This window comes from Mirounga angustirostris, unplaced genomic scaffold (genome assembly GCF_029215605.1).
Source record: "Mirounga angustirostris isolate CCGP_5_RB_7025 unplaced genomic scaffold, mMirAng1.0.hap1 SCAF_3, whole genome shotgun sequence".
Classification (NCBI taxonomy): domain Eukaryota; kingdom Metazoa; phylum Chordata; class Mammalia; order Carnivora; family Phocidae; genus Mirounga; species Mirounga angustirostris.
The window spans coordinates 118,938,398-118,963,685 of record NW_026991711.1 but is presented as its reverse complement, the minus strand read 5'-3'; the positions used below and the strand labels follow the sequence as shown (position 1 = coordinate 118,963,685).

At 36.4% G+C, this 25,288-nt stretch overlaps 1 protein-coding gene across 10 annotated transcripts in view; it reads left to right on the top strand.

Moving 5' to 3' along the window:
• Positions 1–380: 380 nt before the first annotated feature.
• PRPF40A (pre-mRNA processing factor 40 homolog A) overlaps positions 381–25,288 on the top strand; it is a 56,216-nt gene continuing 31,308 nt past the window's right edge. For 5 of the 10 annotated variants that reach the window (XM_045868844.3, XM_045868843.3, XM_045868842.3 and 2 more), the window contains exons 1-5: positions 381–1,242; positions 2,382–2,513; positions 15,188–15,268; positions 16,367–16,397; positions 18,679–18,695. In XM_045868844.3, coding sequence (XP_045724800.2) covers positions 841–1,242; positions 2,382–2,513; positions 15,188–15,268; positions 16,367–16,397; positions 18,679–18,695 — 663 coding nt within the window. In that variant the 5' untranslated portion in view covers positions 381–840. Of the gene's footprint in view, positions 1,243–2,380; positions 2,514–3,912; positions 3,993–15,187; positions 15,269–16,366; positions 16,398–18,678; positions 18,696–25,288 lie in introns of those variants that run through there. The other 5 variants (XM_054506215.2, XM_045868847.3, XM_045868841.3 and 2 more) reach the window with 2 other exon arrangements.

Sequence of the window (25,288 nt, the reverse complement as noted above, 5' to 3'; positions counted from 1 at the left end):
GTGCGCAAAGGTGCGCAACTGGGTGGGGAAGGTGCAGTGGGATCTAAAGAAAGGTTTGGCGCCCCTGGGCCAGAGCACTACCCCAACTCAATAGGAAGGAAAGGAAGCAGAGAAGTGCACAGAAAGAGGCGAGCCGAGGCCAAAGGGAGCCAAGTCTCCTCTCCCCGCAGTGCTTCGTCCCGGCCAGAGACCTCCGCCACGGCCGCGTCACCTCCAGGCAAGCGCGCGCCCCGGCAGCCCCAAAGCCGCATCTTTTCGACGCCCGGTCCTAGCGCCCGCCCATACCCCTCTGATTCACATTTCCGAACCGATTTGCTTTCTCCCTTCTTCCGCTATACAGCCCTACTCCTCTCTGGCCCCGTTCTCCCCTCGCCTTAACTGCACTTCCCTTCCTTTCGTATTGTTCCCCCCCGCCCCATCACAACTTCCCTCCACGCTACTCGACACGCCTCCTTCCCGCCCCCTCCGCGGGCTCTCCAGCTGGTGCGTACGGAGCTCGAACCCTCTCCTAAGGAGCCCCCCTCTCCTGTTCCCCGCCCCCTCTCCTCCTCCTCGAGCACCGCGCGCGCGCCTGGCCCCTGCCACCGCTAACGCTAGAAGCTGCTAACCCCACCCCCACCCCACCCTACCCTACCCCGGGCAGCCTCAGGTTTGTGGGGCGTACGTAACTCGGGCGGAGGGAGTAAAGGTGGCAGGCCCCAACTGCCCCACCCCCTACGGGGTGAGGTGGTCTAAGCTCGGGAAGCTGGGACACGGTTGTCTTCCCTTCCCCGGGGAAAGTTGGTGGAGTTTTCCCGGCGGAGGCGCAGAAACTTCCTCCGTCCCCCTACCCCCCCCTCCATGCAGGCGACGCCGAGTGAGGCTGAAGCTGGGGGCGAATCGCTGCAGAGCTGCGTGTCGGCCGCGCACTCTGATTGGACAGTGGGGAAGCCTGTCAGCTTATTGGCCCCGCTGATCCCGCCCCGTAGCGCAGGGCAGCCTTTAACCTTTGGCTCCAGCGGGCGCCAGCCACTCAGATCGCTTCTTGTTGGTATGTGTAGCGGCAGTGGCCGCCGGCGGAGCAGTCTGAGCCCGACGATGAGGCCGGGGACGGGAGCGGAGCGTGGAGGCCTCATGGTGAGTGAAATGGAGAGCCATCCTCCTTCGCGGGGTTCCGGGGACGGGGAGCGGAGATTGTCCGGCTCAAGCCTCTGCTCCAGCTCTTGGGTCTCTGCTGACGGCTTCCTGAGGAGACGGCCCTCGGTAAGGGATCGGTGGAGCAGGGGGAAAGCGGCACAATGAAAAACGAAGTCAGAGAGGCAGGAAGCTTTTTCCAAAAGGAGAAGAAGATAAGAGTGGACGAAGAAAGAGCTCGAGATGGTGGGCTACGTAACGAGGAAGAGAAATGGAGAGCGGGGATGCACAAAGGGAAGGATGTGGGTCCTTGGAAGTTCTTACTGGGCTTGGCCTAGACAGATGCGCGGTGGAGGTGCTGGGCCTTGGGCGGGGTGAGCATTTTGGAGAGGTAGGCCCGCTGTAGCAGGGAGGGGGAAGGCGGAACCTTGATTATGTAGACTTCGAAAGAGGCTGCCAAAATCTGTTTTCACCAGTAGTAGCGGTGTCTGCAAGGGGTACAGGCTGGGACGATTGGCAGGGGCTAATTACCTGGTTTTAAGACCTGGAACAATGGGCACACAAGTAAATAAATAGTTGTCTTTTAAAAGGGAATTAAAATGGATGTATTAGTCATTTGTATTTAGGGTCTGTGAGTGATAGACCTTAGTCTGAAAAAAAATTTTATTTTTTTGGCAGAAGTAATTTTACTTGTGTTGAAGACTTTATTAGGAAATAATATGTATATGTGTTAGGAATTAAGTGTCCCTGGGTATCCGTATTGTTTGTGTTCTGTTAAGACAAGCTCTTATCTGAATAAATTTGGTAAATTCTCGTTTCAGAGTTTAAAATGAACTTAAAAACAAATTTAAGAATAGTTACTGTTAAGACATTAACTAGCTATCTTCTGTGTGAAATAGAACAAAGTTGTTGTTTTTCACCCATAACAGTTTTTAAATTGGCTTTCCCATACGTGTTACCCAAGTTTAGTAAGCTAACTAGGAACTGATTAAAGCAGCCTGCTTTAAAAAATAAAATCTATACTCTAGCTGTCCAGTAATTATTTTAATTTTTCCCATTTCGTTCTGTAACTTGGTCAGTTGCAAGCTCATTATAAATACTGGTGGGTGGTGCATTTTGTTTAAGACAAGAAAGTATAAGCTAACCCAATAATTGAATCACACATTGGTCTAATATTAAGCCACTGAGCGTAACCGATCTGTGGAAATCAGATTTTTGAGAAGCATTTGTTCTTACTTGCTAATTTTTAAATTGTCCCTGTTTTTCAGATGGGGCACCCTGGCATGCATTATGCCCCAATGGGAATGCACCCTATGGGTCAGAGAGCGAATATGCCTCCTGTACCTCATGGAATGATGCCGCAAATGATGCCCCCTATGGGAGGGCCGCCAATGGGACAAGTAAGAATGTTTTTGTTTTATTTTGTATTTGTTTATTTTTGCCTGTGCTATCATTGTGTCAAGATTTAAAAACCTGGGTCGATATTTGCAGCTGTTTAAGGATTAGTTTATATCAAAATAATATTGTCAAATAAGTCAAATGTTGAGTCATGACACTAATCAAATTTTGAATGTAAGGAAAAGCCTTCTGTATGAAAGATTTATTTTCTACCACAACGAAACTAAGAGTTCTTTTTTCAAGTAACTGTATATGTAGTCTTTTTAGTTTAATAACTTTCTTTTTCCAAGTATGTCAATTGAAGTTAAGGTTTGAAGAGTGAATATTATTATATAGGTCAACATAACTTATGTCCGTGGACCACATAAATGCATAGAATCTGAAAATAACAGTTGCTTAGGTCTTTGCCTTAGAATAAAGTTTATTTCTGAAGTAGCTTCTTCTTGTGTATGTGTGTGTATGCGTGCGCGGTGGGGGTAGAGTAGGGAGATTCTACTCCAATTTGATTCTTCATAGGACAGTGCCAAATAGGTGGTTCATTTTCCACTTACACTATTTTGTTTCTGTTTTGTTTTAAATACTTATTGCTTCTGCACTCCTGCTTTTGAGCTGTCCCTTTCATCCCCCAGCATAAATTGTAAATGGACATTTTGTGGGAGTGATTTAGATCAAAAGGTTTTAGTGCTGACTCAGTGAATTCAGTAGAACTGAGTTCCTAGAGAAGCATCCAAGAAAGGTAACAGGTTCAGTTACCATGAATAATTTTATGCCTCCTGTCAGGTTCTGTAATACACATGTTCTTTGGTGGCTGAGTTCTTTCCATTTGAGTATCTCAATAAATCATCCAAAATTTAGGCTGATAAAATATATTGGAAAGCCAGTCAATTAGGTATGGTCTTTTTGCTAATTAATACTGTTTATGTTGATAGTCACTTAAGCCTTGCTATTTTAAGTTATTGGTGAAATTGTAGTGGAGAAAGGAGCTTGCTTTGTGTCTTTTTCTTTTAACTTAACCTTAGGAGTAGAAGGGCTTAATGTCAAGTGATTTTCTTCTTTTTTATTTGTAATGTAGCCCTTAATTTTGTATAAAAATCTTTATTCAAATTTTTTTGACCAGGCCCAAAAGATTCTGCCTGTAGGAGTTTTGGGGGGGTTTTTTTTTGTTTGTTTTGTTTTTAAAAAAGAACCATTTATTCTGTTGTTTAGAATAACACAAGTTTTAAAACTCCCCTAGGTGATGGAGAAACAACTCGGATTCTTCTTCTGTTTCTTTCCATCTCTAAGCAGCAAGGAGCTCTTCTGGTTTTCTTAGTAGAGCTGCTCTAACTAGATAATGAGCTTTAAAAAATATTTATTCTTTAAATGCTCTGGTTCTTATTTAAAATTAGTTTCTTTCCACAGAAAGATAAAATAAAACAATTTGCTACTGCCAGATGCTTCTCTCTTTTCTGGGGCCTTCTGTTTCCATTGGGCCAATCAAGGTAAGTTTTGCAAGGGATTGACCTGCTTACCCTTGCTGTAATGGTGCAGTTGCACTACCAAACCAAGACACCAGCTAGTCATTTCTAGTAAAATGCAGATTTTACTTATTTTTTTAAAGTACTTTCGTGTTTCTCATTGACATAAGCTGGTCACAGTTTGCTTTATGGCCCTTTCTCTTTAGCTATATCAGTGACCATCTTCCTAGTAAGGTGACTTGCTATTTGGTACACATCTGTTGAAATACTCTGAATTTTACCTTGTGGTTTTCTTCTTTTTTCCTAGACCAGTATATGCCATGTACCTTTAAGTGTACCTGACCATTTAGATGTTTAAAAGTCTCTCTCTCTCCCTATTGGCTCCTATTAGGATAATGAATGAATGATTTAAGAATCCAGCTCTAGGATCCCAAGAGAATCCCCATTGTTTTTCCTTAAAATTAGATTGTTTCTTTTTTTCCTTTTAATATCTAACTTATATGGGGCCCAAATCTTGGTAAAACCAATTCTTATTTGAGCTTTGGTAACAGACTGGGAGGGCATGGATAATTAAATATACTAAGTAATCTAGAAATCTAATTTAAAGCCCTGTAAACAACTTGCTTAAAAATAAAAGTTGACAGCAAAATTGATCTTTTTTCTTTCTACCCGCTCTGAGATATTAATGGTCAGAAGTTAATGAGAAACAGCAGGGTGCCTATATAGTTCACTGTAGTGACACAAAGTTGGTAGCGTTCTGCCATTCAATTTTTAAAAATCAGTTTACAGATTTTTTAGACTTTGGTACTGAAGGTTATGGAACCTTCATGTATATTGCCTAGTTCACATTAATATCTCATTCTGGGACGAGCTGAAGATGAAAATTAGTGCCAGTCTTACTTGCTAAGTGATTCTGGTCTTCGGAATGTTACTGAACGTGACATGAAATTTTAAAACTTGTTTGTAAAATAATATGCAGACTGGACAGAATAACAACATACAGAAGCCAGAAGTTAGAATTTTTCAAATGCATCAAGTTATTTAGGTTAAAAGGGTATTACGGTTTTATGGAAGAGTTTTTTGTTTGTTTTTATTCAGGAGATAACCTACTGTGCCCTTTTTAGAATTCAGGCTGAATCTATTACTTCTAAAAAATAGATTTCAAGTTTATCTCAGTTATCTATTGTATAGGTTACATTTGCCTCTTACTATATGTTCATAGGGGAAAGTTGTCCTTCTACTTTTACAGGATTATAGAATCTTACATTTGGAAGGGACCTTGAAATCTGTATAAACTTTAAATAATACGGAAATTAAATAATGGTTTATCACTGGTTAAAAAACCATTATTAATAAAGTAATATCCCTGCTTGGTGGCAGTACTCAAAAATTTACAGTAGAAATTTGCCTTGAGATGTGACTGTATGTGAGGCCATTTTTTACTTACTAATGTTTTGCTTTTAAAAGGTTTTCACATCTTACTCATTTTTGTTGTTTCTACACAAAGGACATGCAAGTCCTACCTTTATCACAGGTAATTTTGCCTTCACTGAAAGCCTAAGAGAGCCCTCCTACGTGGCTCTTTCTTTTTTAAATTTTAAATTTTTCTTTTAATGAGAAAAGTAGAGTAAAAGACTTAAGGTCTCTTTTAGCTCTAACAACCTACGGTTCAATTCAGATCATTTGATAAGAATAGGTTATATGTATGAGATTTTATGGGTTGATATGGATATAAAAACAAAATTCTTTTAGTAATGCCTCCCTAATTCTAATCATTCAGTACTTTTTTTTTTTTGCCTTTGTTCAATAAATTGATAAATGAATGCTTTTCACAATTGATTTTGATTTTCTTGTTCTTACAATGAGTGAGGCAGGCTTTAACAGATCTTGAGTCTATTCCTGCTGCCATCCGGACCCAAGTAGTTATACTCCCATGCCCAGGATACTCTTAACAACTTTTGAGCTGGTTTTCTTGCTTCAAGCCTGCCCCCTCAAATTCTTTTAGATTTCAGTGTGTTGTCTCCTTGCCCAAGAACCTCCAGTGTTTTTCTGTACCTATGGTATAATTTCTAAATTCCACAATTTAACTTTCAAGAATCTCCCAGAGTACAACTCAATGCATGATTCTGAGCTGCATGTCTTCACACTCCCTAATTTGAACCCCGGCTGATCTTTTTATGATATCTTGACTGATTGTATTAGTTCATGACTGAGCTTGTGCTGTTCATGCTCTCCTGCCCACAGCTCACTACCACCATGAACTTTCCTTTACTTACCTAAGTTCTTCCATTTCAAGTTCTGCCTTCTCCCGGAGATCAGCATACTTTGCCCAGCATACACCGTCCCTTCAAATTATTAAAATAAAATCCTATGAAATTTGCCTGTAACTCTGTTTCACTTATTTTGGGATTTAGTTTTCATTTGTTTTGTTTTATGGTGTATTTGCTCTGTCTTTCCAGCACGTAATAGACTGTAAGCTCTTAGAGGGCAGGGTTTGTGTTTTATACTTTTTAAGAAGTCCACAGGTGCTGAGCACAGTTCTTGGCACAGCATGGGTGCTCAGTAAAATACTTGTTGAATGAATGAAACAAAAACATATTCTTTCCTATATTATAGGCCATGGAGATAGTAGATGTTACATCTGACTATTTCAGTGGTTACTTGTGACTTTATACTGTTACAACTCAGTTCTTATTTTTAGTGTTTGCCTCTCTATAGTTGTTTTTTCATTTGATAAAAATGGAAGATAAATGTAATAGTTTTTGGTGGATAAAGCAAAAATACATATTTCCATTTATTTTAAATTATAGGCAAATGTATTTCTATCTGTATGACTTTAGTGATGGTCTTTTTAAGTTTTACCACAAAGTTCCCCATACCCTCGGGGGAAATGATGATTTGGAATATAGGCCTTCCAGAGAAATCCAAAGTGTTGGTATCTTAGATTTATCTGACTGACTGATTTGACTAATTGATTTGTTCCTGTTGCTTTTCAGTTACCATTATTTTGGGTATTTACAGAATCCATGCTGTTGAATTGGACATTAGTAATTGACAAAAAGGCTTTTTCCCCCGTTAGGTTATTTGCTCATAATTTTTGAATCTCAGTAACTTTCTGTATGCATTTACATTATCCAGGCAAGTACTTAACTAAAACATAGATTGACCCAGACCTAATATGTTTGTATAACTTCTAGGCTGTGTATGTAGTTAGATTTTGATAGATTTACAAATGATACTATTTTCTTCTTAGATAACATTTCAATGAAATATGAACTCATCTATTTAAAAACTTTAGCTAGAGTAGTGTTTCTGAGTATGGAGAGTATTTGGAGAGATCTAAGAAGACAGTGTAAGTGTGGAAGAATGAACTATACTCCCCTCCTCCTTTGAGATTCACAGGGCACAGTATTTTCTAAAGATGCTGAGAAGTCTCGCAGAAGTCTTTTAAAACTTTTTCTCAGTGTTTCTTGGGTGGTTGGTTGGTTGGTTGGTTTTTTAACCATCTTCCCCTCCCCACTTTCTCAGAATCCCTTACCCCGTTAATGTGTTTATTTTGCTTTGTCTAGCATATTGCGTGGAATTAACGTTGCAAGGAATTAGCAGTTTGGGAGAAATGCTGTATTGAACCTGTTTTTCCATTTAGTCTGGTCTTTAGGAGGAAAAAGGCAACATCGAAATTAGTATTAACAGATACGATGAAGCACTTGTAGAGTGCAACGAATGTATTCATTAAGTAACAGGATTAAAAAGGGAAGAGAACAAAGCTCAACAGGTTAACAGGTTGATTTTTAACTGGGTTTGTTAGAAATACTGATGATGTGACTTAAAACCATCATAAAATTGTTTATCAATTTTACTGTGTATACACAATAAAGCTAAAGCTACCTGTGTATATCCCATAGCTCTGTACTAGGATGTTTGTTTTTAACTAGAGAAATGATAAGACTGAAGGTTTTTAGGTAGGAGTGAGTAGATTACTGTCCTATTTTACTGTCTCATATAGAAGTTGTTAATCTTTCATTCTTAACACCCTTTCCATATCTTCATATTACTTTTAGTCAATAGGCATTTAACTCTCTTGGCTGTGGTGTTAAAAGATGTATTATGTATATATTCTGCACTGAAAACTTACAGGCATTCCCTCACTTGCCTCGCTGAACTTTATTTTCTCGTCTTCTAACTGCTGATTTGGCTGTCATGGTTATTTGTAGACATTTGGAAGTTTTGTGGAGATGAATCTTTTATATTTCTTTTCTCTCTCTAGTCAAGTAATCATACATTTCTTTTGCTTGTTAATGAAAAGTTAATTGTAGTTAGTGGTAGTACTAAAGATAATGGTGTTTTGCATAATAGGCTTTAAAGAAAATCTACTTTTTTTTTTTTTTTAAGATTTTATTTATTTATTTGAGACAGAGAGCATGAGAGGGAGGAGGGTCAGAGGGAGAAGCAGACTCCCTGCCGAGCAGGGAGCCCGATGCGGGACTCGATCCCGGGACTCCAGGATGATGACCTGAGCCAAAGGCAGTCGCTTAACCAACTGAGCCACCCAGGCGCCCCAAGAAAATCTACTTCTAATTGCTTCTTTTTTACTTGGTACAGTGCACTCAAAGTGGAAATCTGAATCTTCTCCAAATCTGAGTGATGCTGGTAGCTATGTCTTTTGAAGGACTAAACACGTCAGCAAGTGAGGACTGTTCTGAGTTGAAATATAATTTGCTTTATCTTCAGCTTTGATTTTTTTTTTTCTTAAAATTTATTTATGTTAGACATTAAAAAAAACAAAGTTCTCACTACAAATACAAACATAATTTTACTCCCTAGGGCCTGATCTTCTGTTTGGGTTAAGACTTTCTAAATTATTTTTTGATTAATGAATGAGCATTAAGTTTCTGTTCAAAAACATGGGCTTTGGTATAGTTTCCTTGGCCATGTGATAAAAGAAAATGGTTCATTTTCTGAAAGGTGATTTTTCAGTAATTTCAAGGTCATTACATATTTATTAGCAAATATTAAATATAATAGAAAATTTTTCTCTTCTATACAGAAATAAGAACTGTCTGCATAAAGTTGTCTACTGTAAGCATTTGAATTTCTGCTATATGTAGATGTACCTGTCCTCTGCACGAGTACTGTGTACATAAATGAGACGTACTCCTTATTTTAAAGGTGCCCACAATTGAGAAGAAACTAAAAAGTAAAGTTTCATGTAAACAATATATAATGATTTAGCTAGATATAAAACAATCTATTTTAAAGGATTTTGGAGTAGGAGATAGTAACAGTCTTATGTTCCTCCATACTTGCATCCTAGAGGGCTTGTGTTCAAAAGAAAGCTTAGGTGACTTTTTAGAGGAAGTTTTAAAGTCTAATTCTATATCACTTGAGACATCACAGTTTGTGTGTATCTCTACTATGTTTAGGGCTTTTTAAAAATTAAAATTATAATTTATTTTCATTTGGCTTTTTTTAAGTTTTTGTATCATATATCCATACTCAGTTTTCTCTCTATATTTTCTTTGACCTTGTTTAAGAAGTTTAGAGTTTAGTAAGAGACAGTGGCTAAGTATCATTAATAATTTAAACTATTTACTTTCCCTTTTGCATATATTTTTTTTTTCTTAAGGTTTCAGAGAATAGGGTTGTGATACCTAATCTGTCTTAGAAGGAATTATATTCTTAGAAGGAATTATATTCTATCACTGTCTTTGTGTATAAATTTGAGAGATTGATATACCTTACTGAATTTGATCCTTCTGACTTGAAAAGAGGGTTGGCTAGAGGATGAATGTCTAATTTATAGGTGGGAATAGTAAGGCCCAGGGAATTGAGTGAATTGTCCAGTGACATTGCAGAGCCAGCACTAAATGTGATGCCTAAAATGGGATTGCCTTATTACATGTGTTGATTCCTACTAAAGATGATGCTTTCACATTATTTACTAGATGCCCTTAAAGAACCTAAGTGCCAGTCTAATAGGGAATAGATGAGCGAAGGGACAATGGAGAGAAACTTTATTTATCTGAGTTGAAGGAGAGCAATGGTAATAAAACAGCTGTCATTTATTGAGCACTGTTCTGTGCATTGCCCCATTTGATCCCTACAGCAATGTTAACAGATGAGTAGTATTTTTCCCCATGTTACAGTTGAGAAAATTGAGGCCCGGTTAGGTTAAGTAATTTAGCCCAAGATCATGCAGCTGCTAAGTGACCAAGCTGGGATAGGAATTCTGATAGTCTCACTCTAGAGTGTGCTTAATGGCTAGCTGTACTGGACTGCTTCCCTGTATAGCAGTATGAGATTATATAATTAAGCTGACCTCCTTAGAATCTGAACAATAGTGTATACTTCAACAGTTATAAACTATCGAGGTTGAGAGAATTTAGTAAACTAAATATTTTTTAATACTGGCAATTAACTTATTAAATGGTAAGGTTCTATTCCATGTGGAACAGTTGGTGAATATGTCTTTTTGTTTATCTAAATGTTATATCAGAAAATGATAAGTATCTTGAATCTATAAATAATTGTAATAAAGGGAAAGTTAGGTTAAATGATTGTCCCAAAATTTAACTGCTGATTTTGGGTTATTAAGGATATGCTTTAAACAGGAGTATTTCTGCTTATTTCTAATTGAATGAAGAGTTACATTCAGAGATGTGGCTTTTACAGTTGTTTGGTGATTAATTTTTTTGTGTTCATTCATAAGGTAAGTTAGTGGTATAAATGGTTTTTAAATATTAGACTTAATAGCCTCTGTGTACTGACTTAATGGAATTTGACTTAAAGAGGAACCAAGTAAAAAGGCAAGAATCAAACTTCTTAGGTAATTTGAAACTTCAGGTTTGCAGAAAGAATGGTTTTTAAAAATCAGTCAAATTTAAAAGTTAATATTTAGACAAAAGATCCTTAGGTTGTGTGATTTCTTTCCACCAGGAAAAACTCCAGGAAATAATTATGAAGAGAAGAACTTTTGAAGTGCCCATGTGTAATGATCTTCACTTTGCTTTTGATACCATGAAACAACTGGGCTAATTTAGTTTTACATTTTGTACAACTTAATGTGTTGTAGCATTGACGGAATTGCTTTTATTATTTTACTTTTAGTTTTAAAAATATTTAGTGAAAAATGTAGCAGGCTTGTTTTATCTAACATTAGGAACTTTCCATACTGGGGTACTAAGAATGAGCAGACTGTGCAGTGCTCCCTAGTTTCTACTTGTTTTTTATTTTCTTCATACTGGTATTCCTTCTGAGGATATCTTGATAATTGGTTTAACTTTTGTCATTAAAAGAATAGAAATATACATAGAAAAATTTATATAGTATACATAGAGGAATGGTTGGCAATTTATGAATAAAGTGTACCAAACAGTATATCTGATTAATTTTTGGTTTTGAAAACTTCCGAAGTGTCCATAAAATTCAGATGTTTAATATTTTAGACAATTTAGCTTATGTCTCATGTTGTGTTTTACCCTTCCCATTTTCTCCTGTTTCCTAACAACTAAAAATTTGTAATTGTAAAACTTTAATATATTTGCGAAAGTAGCTTAAATGGAAAATTTGTGAAGCTGTACATGGCTGTGATTTTATAGTGTGCTTCTCATTAAGCTTATATGAACCACCGCTTTGTAGCTTTAAGAATGATCTGCTTTTGGAATTTATAATGGCAACATTGTAGCAATTGTGTTAAGATTTCTTCCTTTAACTATTTTGAACCAACATCCTATTTTCATTGAACTTAAGATGCCGTAAATGGTACAACACTCCGTTATGTGCCCTTAGGGAAAAAAAACCTAATGAGAAGTCTAAAATACTCTGCAGATAAAGCTGGGAGACCAAGGGGCTATTCCCTTCATGTGAAGCAAGAAGTAAACCTTCCATGCAAAAAGGGATGACAAAGTAACTTTTGAATGCCTCAACTTTGAATATTTGGGCTGAGGAAGGGAAAGTCACTTCTGAGGATTTGAACCACAAATCTCATAAGCTTGCAACCTGGGTCAGTTTGGTATTAAAACAAAATAATAATGGATAACTTAGAAAATTTTAATCATTTCACATTGATGGTGCTGTCAAGTGACTGGCCTAAATCAACACAAAACCTCTGAAAGAATTCAGATGGGTTGAAACATGTGTCCCCATGTTATGTGTATCCTAGTGTTAATGAAAAAAGGAAATCGTAACATTTCCATGAAGTAGATTCTTCAGTCTTTGGGAGACAGGTTTTTTGTGATGCTTAGGCCTCTGGAAGAGCTCTTAATTTGTCTAATTCTTGTAATAACTTCTCGTAAGAATGTATCGTTTTCTGTATTTATGTTTTTGTTACTTGGTTTCATGCTAGTATTACAGTTTTGGTTTAAAATTATGTTAATCTAGTTACTTTTAGATATTCAGCTGTATATAATCTTTCCAATGTTTGTCCAGTTGAACAAGCCTAACTAGTTGATGCCCCTCAGAATTTATAGAGATATGAGGGAGAATTCAGATTTTTATTTAACACTAAATCTCATTCACATAAGTTCCACAAATGTAAAACCCTATTTTGAAATAGACTTGTGGCTCAGAATGCCAACCTCAGAAATCGGGGAATTGAAGGTGCAAAGACCCCAGACTCAGGTTTTACCTCTGGGGAAGACTTTTTGCCACAGTGTTTCATTGCCCTGGTATTTGGACACTCCTCAGCCTTGACAAATGTGGTCCCTTTAGGGTCAGTCCTCAGACTGCATGAAGAGAAGGGCTGGCAGGACTCCCTCAAAGCTGGGGTTCAGTCTCCTCTGCTTCTTTTTGTTGCTACAAAATCAACATTGACTGTTCATCATCTTTCTATTTGAAATATGTAAAGAAAATCTACTTGTAAGAGGCTTAGGTGATCTTATTTAGTTAAAAGGTAACTGTAGCCCCGGGAGCAATTAGAAGGTGAAGAAACAGTTGGTTTTGGGGGCGGGGGAAGGAGTGGAGAAGAAACCAAAACACTAAGTCTCATTCTATAACCAGTTCCACAAGTTTTAGGCTAAAGGCAAATTTTTGAGAGGTTTTAAAATTTGAAGTGGGGAAGACGAACAATTGAGAGAATTCTGTCAAACTCTCTTCTTTAATGATTTTTAAATATTGTTTGCTTTAAGTGTCACTGGCCTTTTCTAGTCAATTCTTATTATATTGTAAGGGTTTTTGTCCCTTGTTTTTTAAATGGGATTTGATCACTGTCTTATGAAGTCAGAGTATTTCAGTTTGAAGTTACATTCCTTTGTACTGCTACCATGTGGAGATGTTCTGTTGCATGATGGAGATTTTATCCCACTTTTCTTAATGTCTTTAATTCTTTTTTTTTTTTTTTTTAAGATTTTTATTTATTGGGGCACCTGGGTGGCTCAGTCATTAAGCGGCTGCCTTCGGCTCAGGTCATGATCCCAGGGTACTGGGATCAAGCCCCGCATGGGCCTCCCCACTCCGCGGGAAGCCTGCTTCTCCCTCTCCCACTCCCCCTGCTTGTGTTCCCTCTCTCGCTGTGTTTCTGTCAAATAAATAAAATCTTAAAAAAAAAAAAAAGATTTTTATTTATTTGAGAGAGAGAATGAGAGAGAGCAAGCATGGGGGGGGGGTGTCAGAGGGAGAAGCAGACTCCCTGCTGAGCAGGGAGCCCAGTGCAGGACTAGATCCTGGGACTCCAGGATCATGACCTGAGCCGAAGGCAGTTGCTTAACCAACTGAGCCACCCAGGCACCCTTAATGTCTTTAATTCTTATGAGAAAATACTTTTTTCTCAAGTTTTCAAAGTTGAGTTTTTCAATTTAGTTTAGAATTCTAGTTTTTGGATATGTTAACAGCTTTGGATTTTATATATATGCCATTTTAAATATCGGGCTCTTTCCCTCTGTTGCTCACCATGCTTCCCCCCATAATCAGTTATTTAGAACCTTAAGAATTCACGCCTACGTTGCCATTAGCCTTAAGTAAAATTAGTTGTGAGGATATATTTGTTGGGAGTAGAGAAAAGAGGGAACTTCCGAGCCTACTTCTCATTTGGTCACTGTGTTTTTTTCCCTTAATGTATAAATTACTTTAATTCTTCTAGTCAGGGTGGTGGAGGCTTGTGCTTCTGTTTTCAAATTCTGTATCTTTTTTTAACCTGCTGTTTCACCATATATTCCAAGTAGTAGTCACATGTTTTCTGTCAAGTTCTTGTTTCATGATGTTTAAGCAATTTATTGAATATTTTAAGGAACAAAAAACCTTTGTTTTTTAATCCATTAATACAGTGCTGCTTCATTTTAATGGTACTTTAGCCTGGTTTTGCTTTGTGAGTCGACTTTCCCAAATAACAAAATTCAGTGTGCAAGTGTTCTCATCTACCTTTAGTAGGCTTTATATGTTCCTGTTGACCATAAGATGCTTGTTTGTTTCTATTTCTCCAAGTTTCATTTAATTTGAAACTGTTGAATACCTGGTTACCTTGTTCCAGTACTTATGATTATTGTGTACAGTTTTTATTCCCCTCCATGTTTTTGTTAGATTTGCTCATATTAAAATCAAAATATAATATGGATGAGTATTGGGTCAAAATACTTTGGAAATTTATGTTAATTTTCATGATTTTTATTCATACTTCGTAGTGAAGATTCATTCATAGATTTGGATGGCAGTCATTGATAGACTAGATTAACCTCCAAAACTAATATTTTCTTTCTTCAGATATTCATGGTGTGTGCTTTATTAAGTTTTTCTTTTCAAGAGAGGACATAGATGATTTGTGTCTAAAGTTTGTTTTTTACATATTTTTTATAGTCATCGATTTTTAAGCACCTTTGATCTTGAATTTTTTAAAGAACCAGATTGCTGTAAAACCTTCTAATACAGATATTAATAGTCAAAGGTGAGAAATACAAAAAATTTTTGTCTTGCTCCAAAGAATGGAGAAAAACATGAGTGGTGAGTTAAAAGAAAATTAATATTCTCAAAATGACGTTGGAAATAATATAAACTTTTAAGTTTGTTAAAAGTAATTTTAACTGTACATATAAATTATGACAAATATTAGCTCATTGATAAAATACTTCATTCATTCAACAAGCACTTACTAAGCATACTATTCATTTAGTATAGTGTTCACTGGGTTTAAATCTTGAGTTGTACATACTAGCTTTGATAACCAGATAGATTAATAAAGTTCTTTAAATGCTTTGGTTTTATATAGTAACCTTTTTTTACTTTTATTCTAGATGCCTGGAATGATGTCTTCAGTAATGCCTGGAATGATGATGTCTCATATGTCTCAGGCTTCCATGCAGCCTGCCTTACCGGTAATCTAGTAAAAATAATTATTTTCTGTGATGTTCTGACTACTTTTATATATGAAATAACATCGTTCTATGTATTTTGTAGGCAATCGTGTTAGCTTTTTAAGTGTGTGAGTACTGTAATGCAAGGTGGGAATTACAGTGGGTTTTTAGGTTCTTGAATGATAGGCATTCACATTTTTTCCTGTATTTATACAGACATCCTTAATTGTTAATTCTATGTTAAACAGGAGTAGAATACTAACAGCTATAATTTGTTAGCCAGAAGCATTTTATTGGTCTGGTGGCATTCTGATCTTAAAGAATAGGCTTTTGCTTTGCTGGGTGTTAATTTAAAATTGTTGTATTATGGTTTAGTAATAGATCCTAGATTTAGAAATCAGAAGATTTTATTCTAAATTTACATTTCATGAGACTTCAGTGCTGGCACATTACTTACAAAATCCTTGACAGCCTTATCACCCTTACTGGATTGTATAGCAATATGTAAATCATTATGATATTCATATTAGCATAACTTATTTATTACCTGATAACCTAGTGGTTGTAATGAACATACTCCACTTGGGGTGTTACGTTTGCAATGTCTTACCCAAAATTCTTAGGCCAAATATATATTTTAAAATGTTTTAATATTATAAAATAATACTTTGCATATTCTATATATCGTATAAAAAGTTCTCTTGGGGTTTTGGACAGTGCCTTATATAATTCGAACACAGTATTTCTGTGGCAAACTTAACGGATATTCTCTGGGGTGGGATAAAGAGCTCATGTCATTCAGAGCAGATTTTGCCACTTAATGAGTGTTGGTGTGAAAGTTGAAAAAACTTGGTTTTTAGAGCTTTTTCTGTATCAGAATTGTGGGTAAATGGTTGTGAATCTATATGTAACTGATGATCATATAAATAACACACTTAGATTAAAGTGCTTCAATAGCTCCAGGTTTATGATGTTTTTACAATTTATAGCAAACTAAAGGAACTAAAACTTACTGAGAATCTTTGAGTATACATAAAGGGAACTCTGCTTTATAAGGAACTTATATAAAATATAGTTTAAGCAAGGTGAATATTACTAATTTCATTTTTTATCTTACAGCCAGGAGTAAATAATATGGATGTAGCAGCAGGTATGTACACCATTTATGGTGGTAAATATTAGACTTCATCTGGACAGTAGCTGTCATAACAAGGAATAAAAGCAATGTCACTTTGGCTTTATGATTAGCCTCTGATTTTTTTCTTCTTTTTGTTATTGTTTTAAGCAATGGGAAGTAGGGATGGCATTCATAATTGAATCCATAAAAAATTACCATAATTTTAGATCAGGAGTTCTGGAACCAGATTTGGTCTACAGTTATACTTTAGCCTATACAATGTTTTTAAATTTTATAATTAGTTGCCAACATTTAAAGTCTTGGGCCATACATAACAATTAGATTTATCTTTTTACAAAAAGATTGAATTTATCTTGAAACACTGTATTATCTGAATATTCGTTGTTTACAGTGGTGCTTATCAACACAGTAGGTAGTCAGAGAATGTTTAAATGAAAAATTCTGGTTGAGTCCCTTTTTGTACACAGCAGACACTGTGGAATGGGGTAGTAACTCCTTACTTTGGATATGGAGCATGTACTCTCATTGGCCTTCTGGACTACTTTACAGTCTTTTCTATTACCTGCTTGGTCCTTGTAGCCGTTGGAGTTTGTAAGCCTTGTGATAATTTTTTTTATCAGCCAGTTATTAATAACTGTTTTGACTAGTGTACCTTTCATATATATTAGTAATGCTTCAATTATCCATGAGTAAATAATGTTCAGATAAATTGGTATTCCAGATGCTGAACTTTTTTTCCATGATTATGCCAAAATGTTTTTTGTTTTTTTGGTTTGGTTTGGTTTTTAGAGTGGGGAAGTGGGGCAGGCGGAGAGGGAGCAAGAGAGAATCTCAAGCAGACTCCACACCCAGGGTGGGGTCCTACTCAGGGCTTAATCTCCCGACCCTGAGATCAAGAGTCAGACATTTAACTGACTGAGCCACCTAGGCACCCCTAAAACATTTTTTGTTTTGAGCATGGTTTGAAACATTTAAAATGCACATTTTCCTACAGGTTTATATGGGGGCATAATGGATCTTTTTAAGATGCTTCACAAATTTATTTATTTAAGCTGAAATGGTGTTCTGAAATACCTAGTATAATATTTTGCCTATTTAGATATCTAGAGCTGATTACTATTATCCAAATAATCCTGGAACATTACCTTAAAAAAATTTTTTTTAATTGAAGTATAATTGACATACAATATCCTGTTAGCTTCAGATGTACAACATTGTGATATGATAATTTTATACATTACAAAATGATCCCCACAATAAGTCTAGTTACCTATCCGTCACCATCCAAAGTTATTACATACAATACGATTTCTTATGCTGTACATTACATTACCTTGACTTATTTTATAACTGGAAGTTTGTATCTCTTAATCCTGTTCACCTGTGTTGCCCTCCCCACTTTGGTAACCAACATTTTGTTTCCTGTATCCTGAGTGAGAAACAGACTCATAAAATTTCTTCTTAATTACTTTTTAAATGCTTTGGTTTTACCAGCGATGTCCATAGTAGCCTCTTTTGATTGTTCTGTGTGTTTTATTCCTTTTTTACATACAGTTCTTTTCTTTTTCACACATAGTTTTAGGTTACTAGTTTCTAAAGTTGAAACTTACTCATTTGAACTTGGTGGCTAATGGGTGTTTCCCCTTATGTCTAGAGGGGTACTGATAATAATTTAGGACCGTACCATCTAATAGACTTTTATGCAAAAGGAAATGTTCTGTAATCTGTAGTGTCCGATATGGTAGTCATTAGCCACATGTGATTACTGAGTACTTGAAATTGGCTAGTGCAAAGGAGGAACTGAATTTTTAGATTTTATTTCATCTTAATTAAAAATTTTTAACAGAAACATGTGGTAGCTAATGGATATTATATTGTACACCACAAGTCTGAAGTTTATATAGTTGAAGGTGCTGTAGATCTAAAGCATAGAATCTGAGGTCTGTGGCATTATTTTATTTCAGTAGTGTAGTAGAGAAAGGAATTAGTTAAGATAGACATGTATAATAGCAAGAAGAGAAAAAGGCAAAGCTTGTGAATACTTTTCCAATGGGATCCAAGTGAGTTTGCAGTTTAAAAGTTCAGAGTGCCACTTAATTCTGAAAATGCTTTGCACCGTATATGTTTATTTTGTAAAAAAGAGAGCATGCACATAAATCATAAAGAACAGTCTTAGGATATTTAGTGTGACAGGCTAAGGAGGAAGACATAGTATGAATAAATACTTTAAAAATGTTCACTCGAGGAGACCATGATTTATCACATTGTAAATATTGTTCCTTTATTTTTTTAGGTACAACATCTGGTGCAGTAAGTACCTCTGGAACATAAGTATTTCATTATACTTCTTTAGCCTACAACATTGATCCTTATTTCTATTTTAAAGATTATCTGCTAACTTGAATCTTTTTCCTTTCTTTTCTGTGCCAAAGGATGAAAAATTGTTTGAATGATTTATCTTAAAATTTAATTTTGATGGGACTTAATGAGAGAAAAAGGAATCAGATATACATCAGATTTTATAAAGATTTGAATTTTTCCCTCCCAGTACAATTAGAAGGGAAACAGAACCTATAGGTATACAGTAATTAACCTGATAATTTTCACATAAGGTTTACATTAGAAGGTACTCATATACAAAAATTAATGTACCCTTGTTTATTACTGTAAACCCAATGTAGACTTTCTAATATACAGAATTTAAAATACTTATTTGCTTGTACCTTCCCTGATGGTGTCAGAAAGACAAATACAGTATTCAAAATGGCTTGTTTTTTGTTGTTGTTTTTGTTGTGGTGGTTTTTTTGTTTGTTTTTGTTTTGTTTTTTTCTTTTTCTCCATACTTGATTTTTTAAGATAGTAGTTACAGTTATTTTTGCTAATGTTTCTGTATATGGTGTTTTGTTATATATTTTTATTATGTTTGGGAAAATAATGTAAGTCCAAAAGCCTTACTTAAAGATGCTTATTTTTTGCTTATTGATAATAGCCATACCCTTTGGCCTCAAGGTTTTCTTTGATTTTTTGTTTGTTTGTTTATTAATTCCTTAAAGATCATTGGAAAGAAGAGGGTATTTTGTTTATTTGTTTTGGGGGGGACAAAGGGGCAGAGTGAGAATCTTAAGCAGCCTCCACGCCCAGCACGCAGCCAGTGCAAGGCTCAGTCACACAACCCTGAGATCACAACCAGAGCCAAAATCAAGAGTCAACTGCTTAACCGACTGAACCACCCAGGCACCTTAGAAAGACGAGTTTATATGTATAATCTCATTTAATCAAAATAGTCCTGAGAGGTAGCTGTTATCCCCGTATTATGGTTGGGGAAATGCAAAAAGCTGTGAACTGATTATAAATATGGGGGGAAAGACTTTTTTAATTGTGGACTCTTTAAAAGTTTTAAGTTTCTTGTATCTTCTGCTTTAAAAGTTGAACGGTTATAGGGGCGCCTCATGGCTCAGTTGGTTGAGTTTCCAACTTCCACTCGGTTCATGATCTCACGGTCATGAGATCCAACCGTAAGTTGGGCTCTAAGCTTAGTGTGGAGTGTGCTTGAGATTCTCTCCCTTCTCCTCTGCCCCTATCCCTGCTTGCATGCAGGATCTCTCTTTCTCTCTCAAATAAATAGATAAAATCTTTTTTTTTTAAATTTTTATTTATTTATTTGACAGAGAGCGAGAGAGGGAACACAAACGGGGAGTGGGAGAGGGAGAAGCAGGCTTCCTACTGAGCAGGGAGCCTGATGCGGGGCTGAATCCCAGGACCCTGGGATCACGACCCAAGCCGAAGGCAGACGCTTAACCAACTGAGCCACCCAGGCACCCCAATAAAATTTTTTATTTTAAAGTTGAATAATTATAAAATATGTATGTGGTATTCTTCCATTATAAGTGCCTGTTTGTATTTTTAACCGGTGATAGCTTCATGTTTTTTCTGTTTATTTAAATAATGCAGGCTCGCTTGAGGGATTAAGAAGTAGACATACCTAAAAAGAACAAAGTAAAATTTCACCCTAACGCTTTCCACCTTGAGGGATTGACCATTGTGTTTTGGTTGTGTCATTTGTCTGTCACACCTTTTTTTTCCCAATTGAAGTTACCTTTTTTTGTTAAGATTTTATTTGAGAGAGGGAGAGAGCACACGCACATGAGCAGGTGGGGGGATGAGGGGCAGAGGAGAGGGATAAGCAGACTCCCTGCTGAGTGGGGCTGGATTCCAGGACCCTGGGATCATGACCTGAGCTGAAGGTAGATACTTAACAGACTGAGCCACCCAGGTGCCCTGAAATATCTTTTTTATCATATATTAAATTCACACATATTCTGGCATCTACTTCTGGATTTTTTTCCATTGGTCCATTCTATTTTTCATCCAGTATTGCATTTTTTTTTTTTTTAATTAAAACAGTTTTAATATTTAGTAAGGTGGTGCTTCTGGGTGGCTCAGTTGGTTAGGCAGCTGGCTCCTAATTTCACCTCAGGGCATGATCTCAGTCTCAGGCTCTGCGCTCAGCAGGGAGTCTGCTGGAGGATTCTCTCTGCTCCTCCCCCACGTTTGTTCTCCCTCTCTCTGTTTTTCTCTCTTATATAAATCTTTAAAAAAATATTTAATAAGGCTTGGTTTCATGGTTTCTCTTTTCATTATATCCTTAGCTATTTTCAGGTATTAGTATATGAATTCCAGTATCCCCCTCCAAAAATAATCTGTAAATATATACACACCCCGACACACTCAAAAGACAAAGTTGTGTTTTTATCTGGGATTATATTTAATTCATTACAGTTTTGGAAGAATTGACACTTTCTACTTTTCTATTAAATTTTCCCATCTAGGGGCACCTGGGTGGCTCAGATGGTTAAGCGTCTGCCTTTGGCTCAGGTCATGATCCCGGGGTCCTGGGATTGAGTCCCACATCGGGCTCCCTGGTAGGCGGGGAGCCTGCTTCTCCCTCTGCCTCTGCCTCTCTCTCTCTCTCTGACTCTCATGAATAAATAAATAAAACATTTAAAAAAAAATTTTTTCCCATCTAAAAATACTGTGTATTTGAAAACTTAATATTTGCTTTAATTCTTTTTAGATTTTGGGTACACACGGGCGCCTGGGTGCCTCAGTTGGTTAAGCCTTTGGCTCAGGTCATGGTCCTGGGGTCCTGAGATTGAGGCCTGCATTGGGCTCCCTGCTCAGCGAGGAGCCTGCTTCTCCCTCTTTGCCCCCACCGCCCACTCATGCGCACTCATGCTCGCACACTCTGTCTCTCTTTGTCTCTCAAGTAAATAAATAACATCTTTAAAAAAAAAAAAAAAGATTTCCGGTACACAAATTTGAATTACTTAAACTCTTCAGATTATGGTCACTGTCGTTGATCCTTGGAGGATTCTGCACATTTTTTCACTTTATGCTTCATCTTCACTCCCTTCCCTACAGCACCCTCCCTAATGGGTGCTCACTTTGATATGTGCCCTAAGACATGCATGTATTGGGAAAAGACTGAAATTTTTTGTGTAGATATTTTTGTGTGTGTTTTTTTTCCTTTTTTCTTTACATATTTCATGTTTATTTTTTTTGTTGAGGTGTAATTGACATAACATTTTAGATTGTACAAAATTATTTGGTATTTGTATACATTGTAAATGATCACAATAAATTTAGTTAACATCTGTCTGCATACGTAGTTACAGATCTTTTTCTCTTGTGATGAGGACTTTTAAGATTTACTCTCATAACAACTTTGAAATATGCCGCACAGAATTAACTGTAGTCACCATGCCGTACATTACATCTCCATGACTTACTTATTTTATAACTGGAAATTTGTACCTTTTGACACTCTTCACGCATTTCAAACCCCCACCTGCAGTCTGTTCTCTATATCTGAGTTTGGATTTTTAGTTGTTTTTTAGATTCTACATGTGAGATAATATGGTACTTTCTCCATTTGACTTATTTCAGTTAGCATAATGCCTTCAAGGTCCCTCTGTGTTACTGCAAATGGCAAGATTTCATTCTTTTTATAGCTGCATAGTTTTCCTCTCTATGCATGCATGTGTTCGTGTGTGTGTGTGTGTGTGTGTGTGTATTCCACATCTTTATCCATTTATTCATCCAGGAACACCTAGGTTATTTCTGTATCTTGACTATTGTAAGTAAGGCTGCTCTGAACCTGGGAGTACATCTATCATTTTGAGTTACTGTTTTCATTTTCTTTGAATAAATACCCAGAAGTGGAATTGCTGGATTGTATGATAGTTCCATTTTTAATTTTTTGAGCAGCCTTCATATTGTTTTCTGTAGGGGCTATACTAGTTACATTCCCACCAACAGCGCATGAAGATTTCCTTTTCAACGACACCCTCATAACACTTATTATCTGATTTTGATAATAGGCATTCCAACAAATATAAGGTGATACCACATTGTGGTTTTGATTTGCATTTCCCCGATAGTGATGTTGAGCATCTTTTTATATGTCTGTTGGCCATCTGTATGTGTTCTCTGGAAAAATGTCTATTGAGATCCTCTGCCCATTTTTTAATCAGAGTATTCGGGGTTTTTTGCTGTTGAGTTGTATGAGCTCATTATATATTTTGGATATTAACCCTTATATACATGACTTGCAGATATTTTTGTCCCATTCAGTACGTTGCTTTTTCATTTTGTTGATGATTTCCTTTGTTGTGCCAGAAGGTTTTAATTTGATGTAGTCCACTTGTTTATTTTGCTTTTGTTGCCTTTGCTGTTGGAATCAGATCCAAAAAATCATTGCTAAGATTGATGGTCAAGGAGCTTTTACTGCCTATCTTTTTTTCTAGTTTTATGGTTTCAGGCTTTACATTCAAGCCTAAATCCATTTTGGGTTAATTTTTGTGCATGATGGAAGACAGTAGTCTGGTTTCATTCTTTTGCATGTGGCTGTCCTTTCTTACATATTCCTGCCTCCTTTGTCATAAATCAACCATTTATGCATGAGTTCATTTCTGAGATCTTAATTCTGTTGTATGGATCTATATGTCTGTTTATGCCAGGACTATACTATTTTGATTACATTACCTTGGTAGTATAGTTTGAAAGCAGGGAGCATGATGCCTCTAGTTTTGTTTTTCAGATTGCTTTGGCTGTTCAGTCTTTCTGTGATTCCATCCAAATTTTAGGATTATGTGTTCTATTTCTTTGAAAAGTGCCTTTGGAATTTTGATAGGGGTTACAATGAGTCTGTAGATTGCTTTGGGTAGTATGGACATTGAACAATATTAATTTTTTTCAATCCGTGAGCATGGAATGTCTTTCTGTTTATGTCTTTAATTTTTTTTTTATTAGTGTCCTAGTTTTCACTTGTACAGATCTTTCACCTCCTTGGTTACATTTTTTCCTAGGTATTTTATTATTTTTGGTGCAATTGTAAATGGGATTTTTTTCCTTAATTTTCTGATAGTTTGTTCATGTTAATAAATGCAACAGATTTTTGTATCCTTTATTGAATTTATTTTTAATAGGTTTTTCAGTGAAGTCTTCAGGTTTTTTATATATAATACATGTTTTTTCTATAAATAGCATTGTATTATCTTACTCTATAGCTTACCTGTTTTCCCTTTTAATCTGAATATTTTTATTGGTCTCTGTGTTTTCCTGCACTGTATCTTTTAAAAATTTTTTTAGGGCCCTGGGTGGCTCAGTTGGTTAAGCGACTGCCTTCAGCTCAGGTCATGATCCTGGAGTCGCGGGATCAAGTCCCACATCTCAAATAATAAAATCTTTAAAAAAAAATAAAAATTTTTTTAATCCGTTTCAGGTGTCCAAGAAGATATTTTTGGTATTTTAATTGGAGTTGCATTGAATTTATCGATTGTGGGGGCATATTTATAATACTAAGTCATATCAGTGAACATGGTAGTCAGTTCTTTTGTGTCGTTTTGTAATAGAGCTTAAATTTGAGTTTCAGCTCCTTTTTTTCTAATCTTTCAATTTTTACTGTCTCAGCCAAAACCTCTAGTACTATGGTGAGCAAGTAGCACTGATGATAAGCTGGCATCATTACCTTTTTTTCTCTCTTAAAGGGATTATGTATTAAATTTCTCCATTTAACAGGATGTTTACTATAGCTTTTTGATAAACAACCCTTATTGACACTTCTTTTCTTGGTTTGCTGAGAGAGGTCATTATGAACTTTATTTATTTTTAGAGAGAGAGCGTGCATGCATGCACATCAGAGTGGGGCGGGGTGGGGGGGGCGGACAGAGGAAGGGGAAGAGAGAAAATCTTAAGCGGGCTGGAGCCTGACACGGGGGCTCCATCAGGACCTGAGCTGAAATCAAGAATCAGATGCTCAACCGATTGAGCACCCAGGCGCCCCACGAACTTGATTTTTAAAATTCTACAATGCTTTTTTTCTTATCTACTGAGATGGTCATATGATATTTCTTCTGTAGTCTGTTAATGTGCAAGTAAGTACACAGATATATTTTCTGATATCTCATTTTTGCATTACTAAGGTGAAGCCTAGTTATTAAGTGTGTTAAGGGTGTATATATGTGCACACATGTATATTTAATACCTTCAGAATTCAATTTGCTAATATTTTATTTAGGTTGTTTGTGTCTGGGTAATAACCCTTCTCTTTCTGGTCCTTAGAACAATTTATATAAATGCTGCGAAACTTATTTAACAGCTTGATAGAACACAACTAAAAACTGTCTGGACTTAATACTTCTTGAGTATAGAGATTTTGGATAACTATTTGAATTTCTTTAGTGGTTATTGCGCAATTCCAGTTTTAAATTTCTTCTTATTTATGTTTTTCAATATATCTCTTTTATTTAGCATAGAGTTAGAATCCTGTCGTTGCCATTATTTTGTTTTTTGGAAGGGGTAACCATTCGGTTTATTTCGCTGTCATCTTTTTTTTTTTTTTT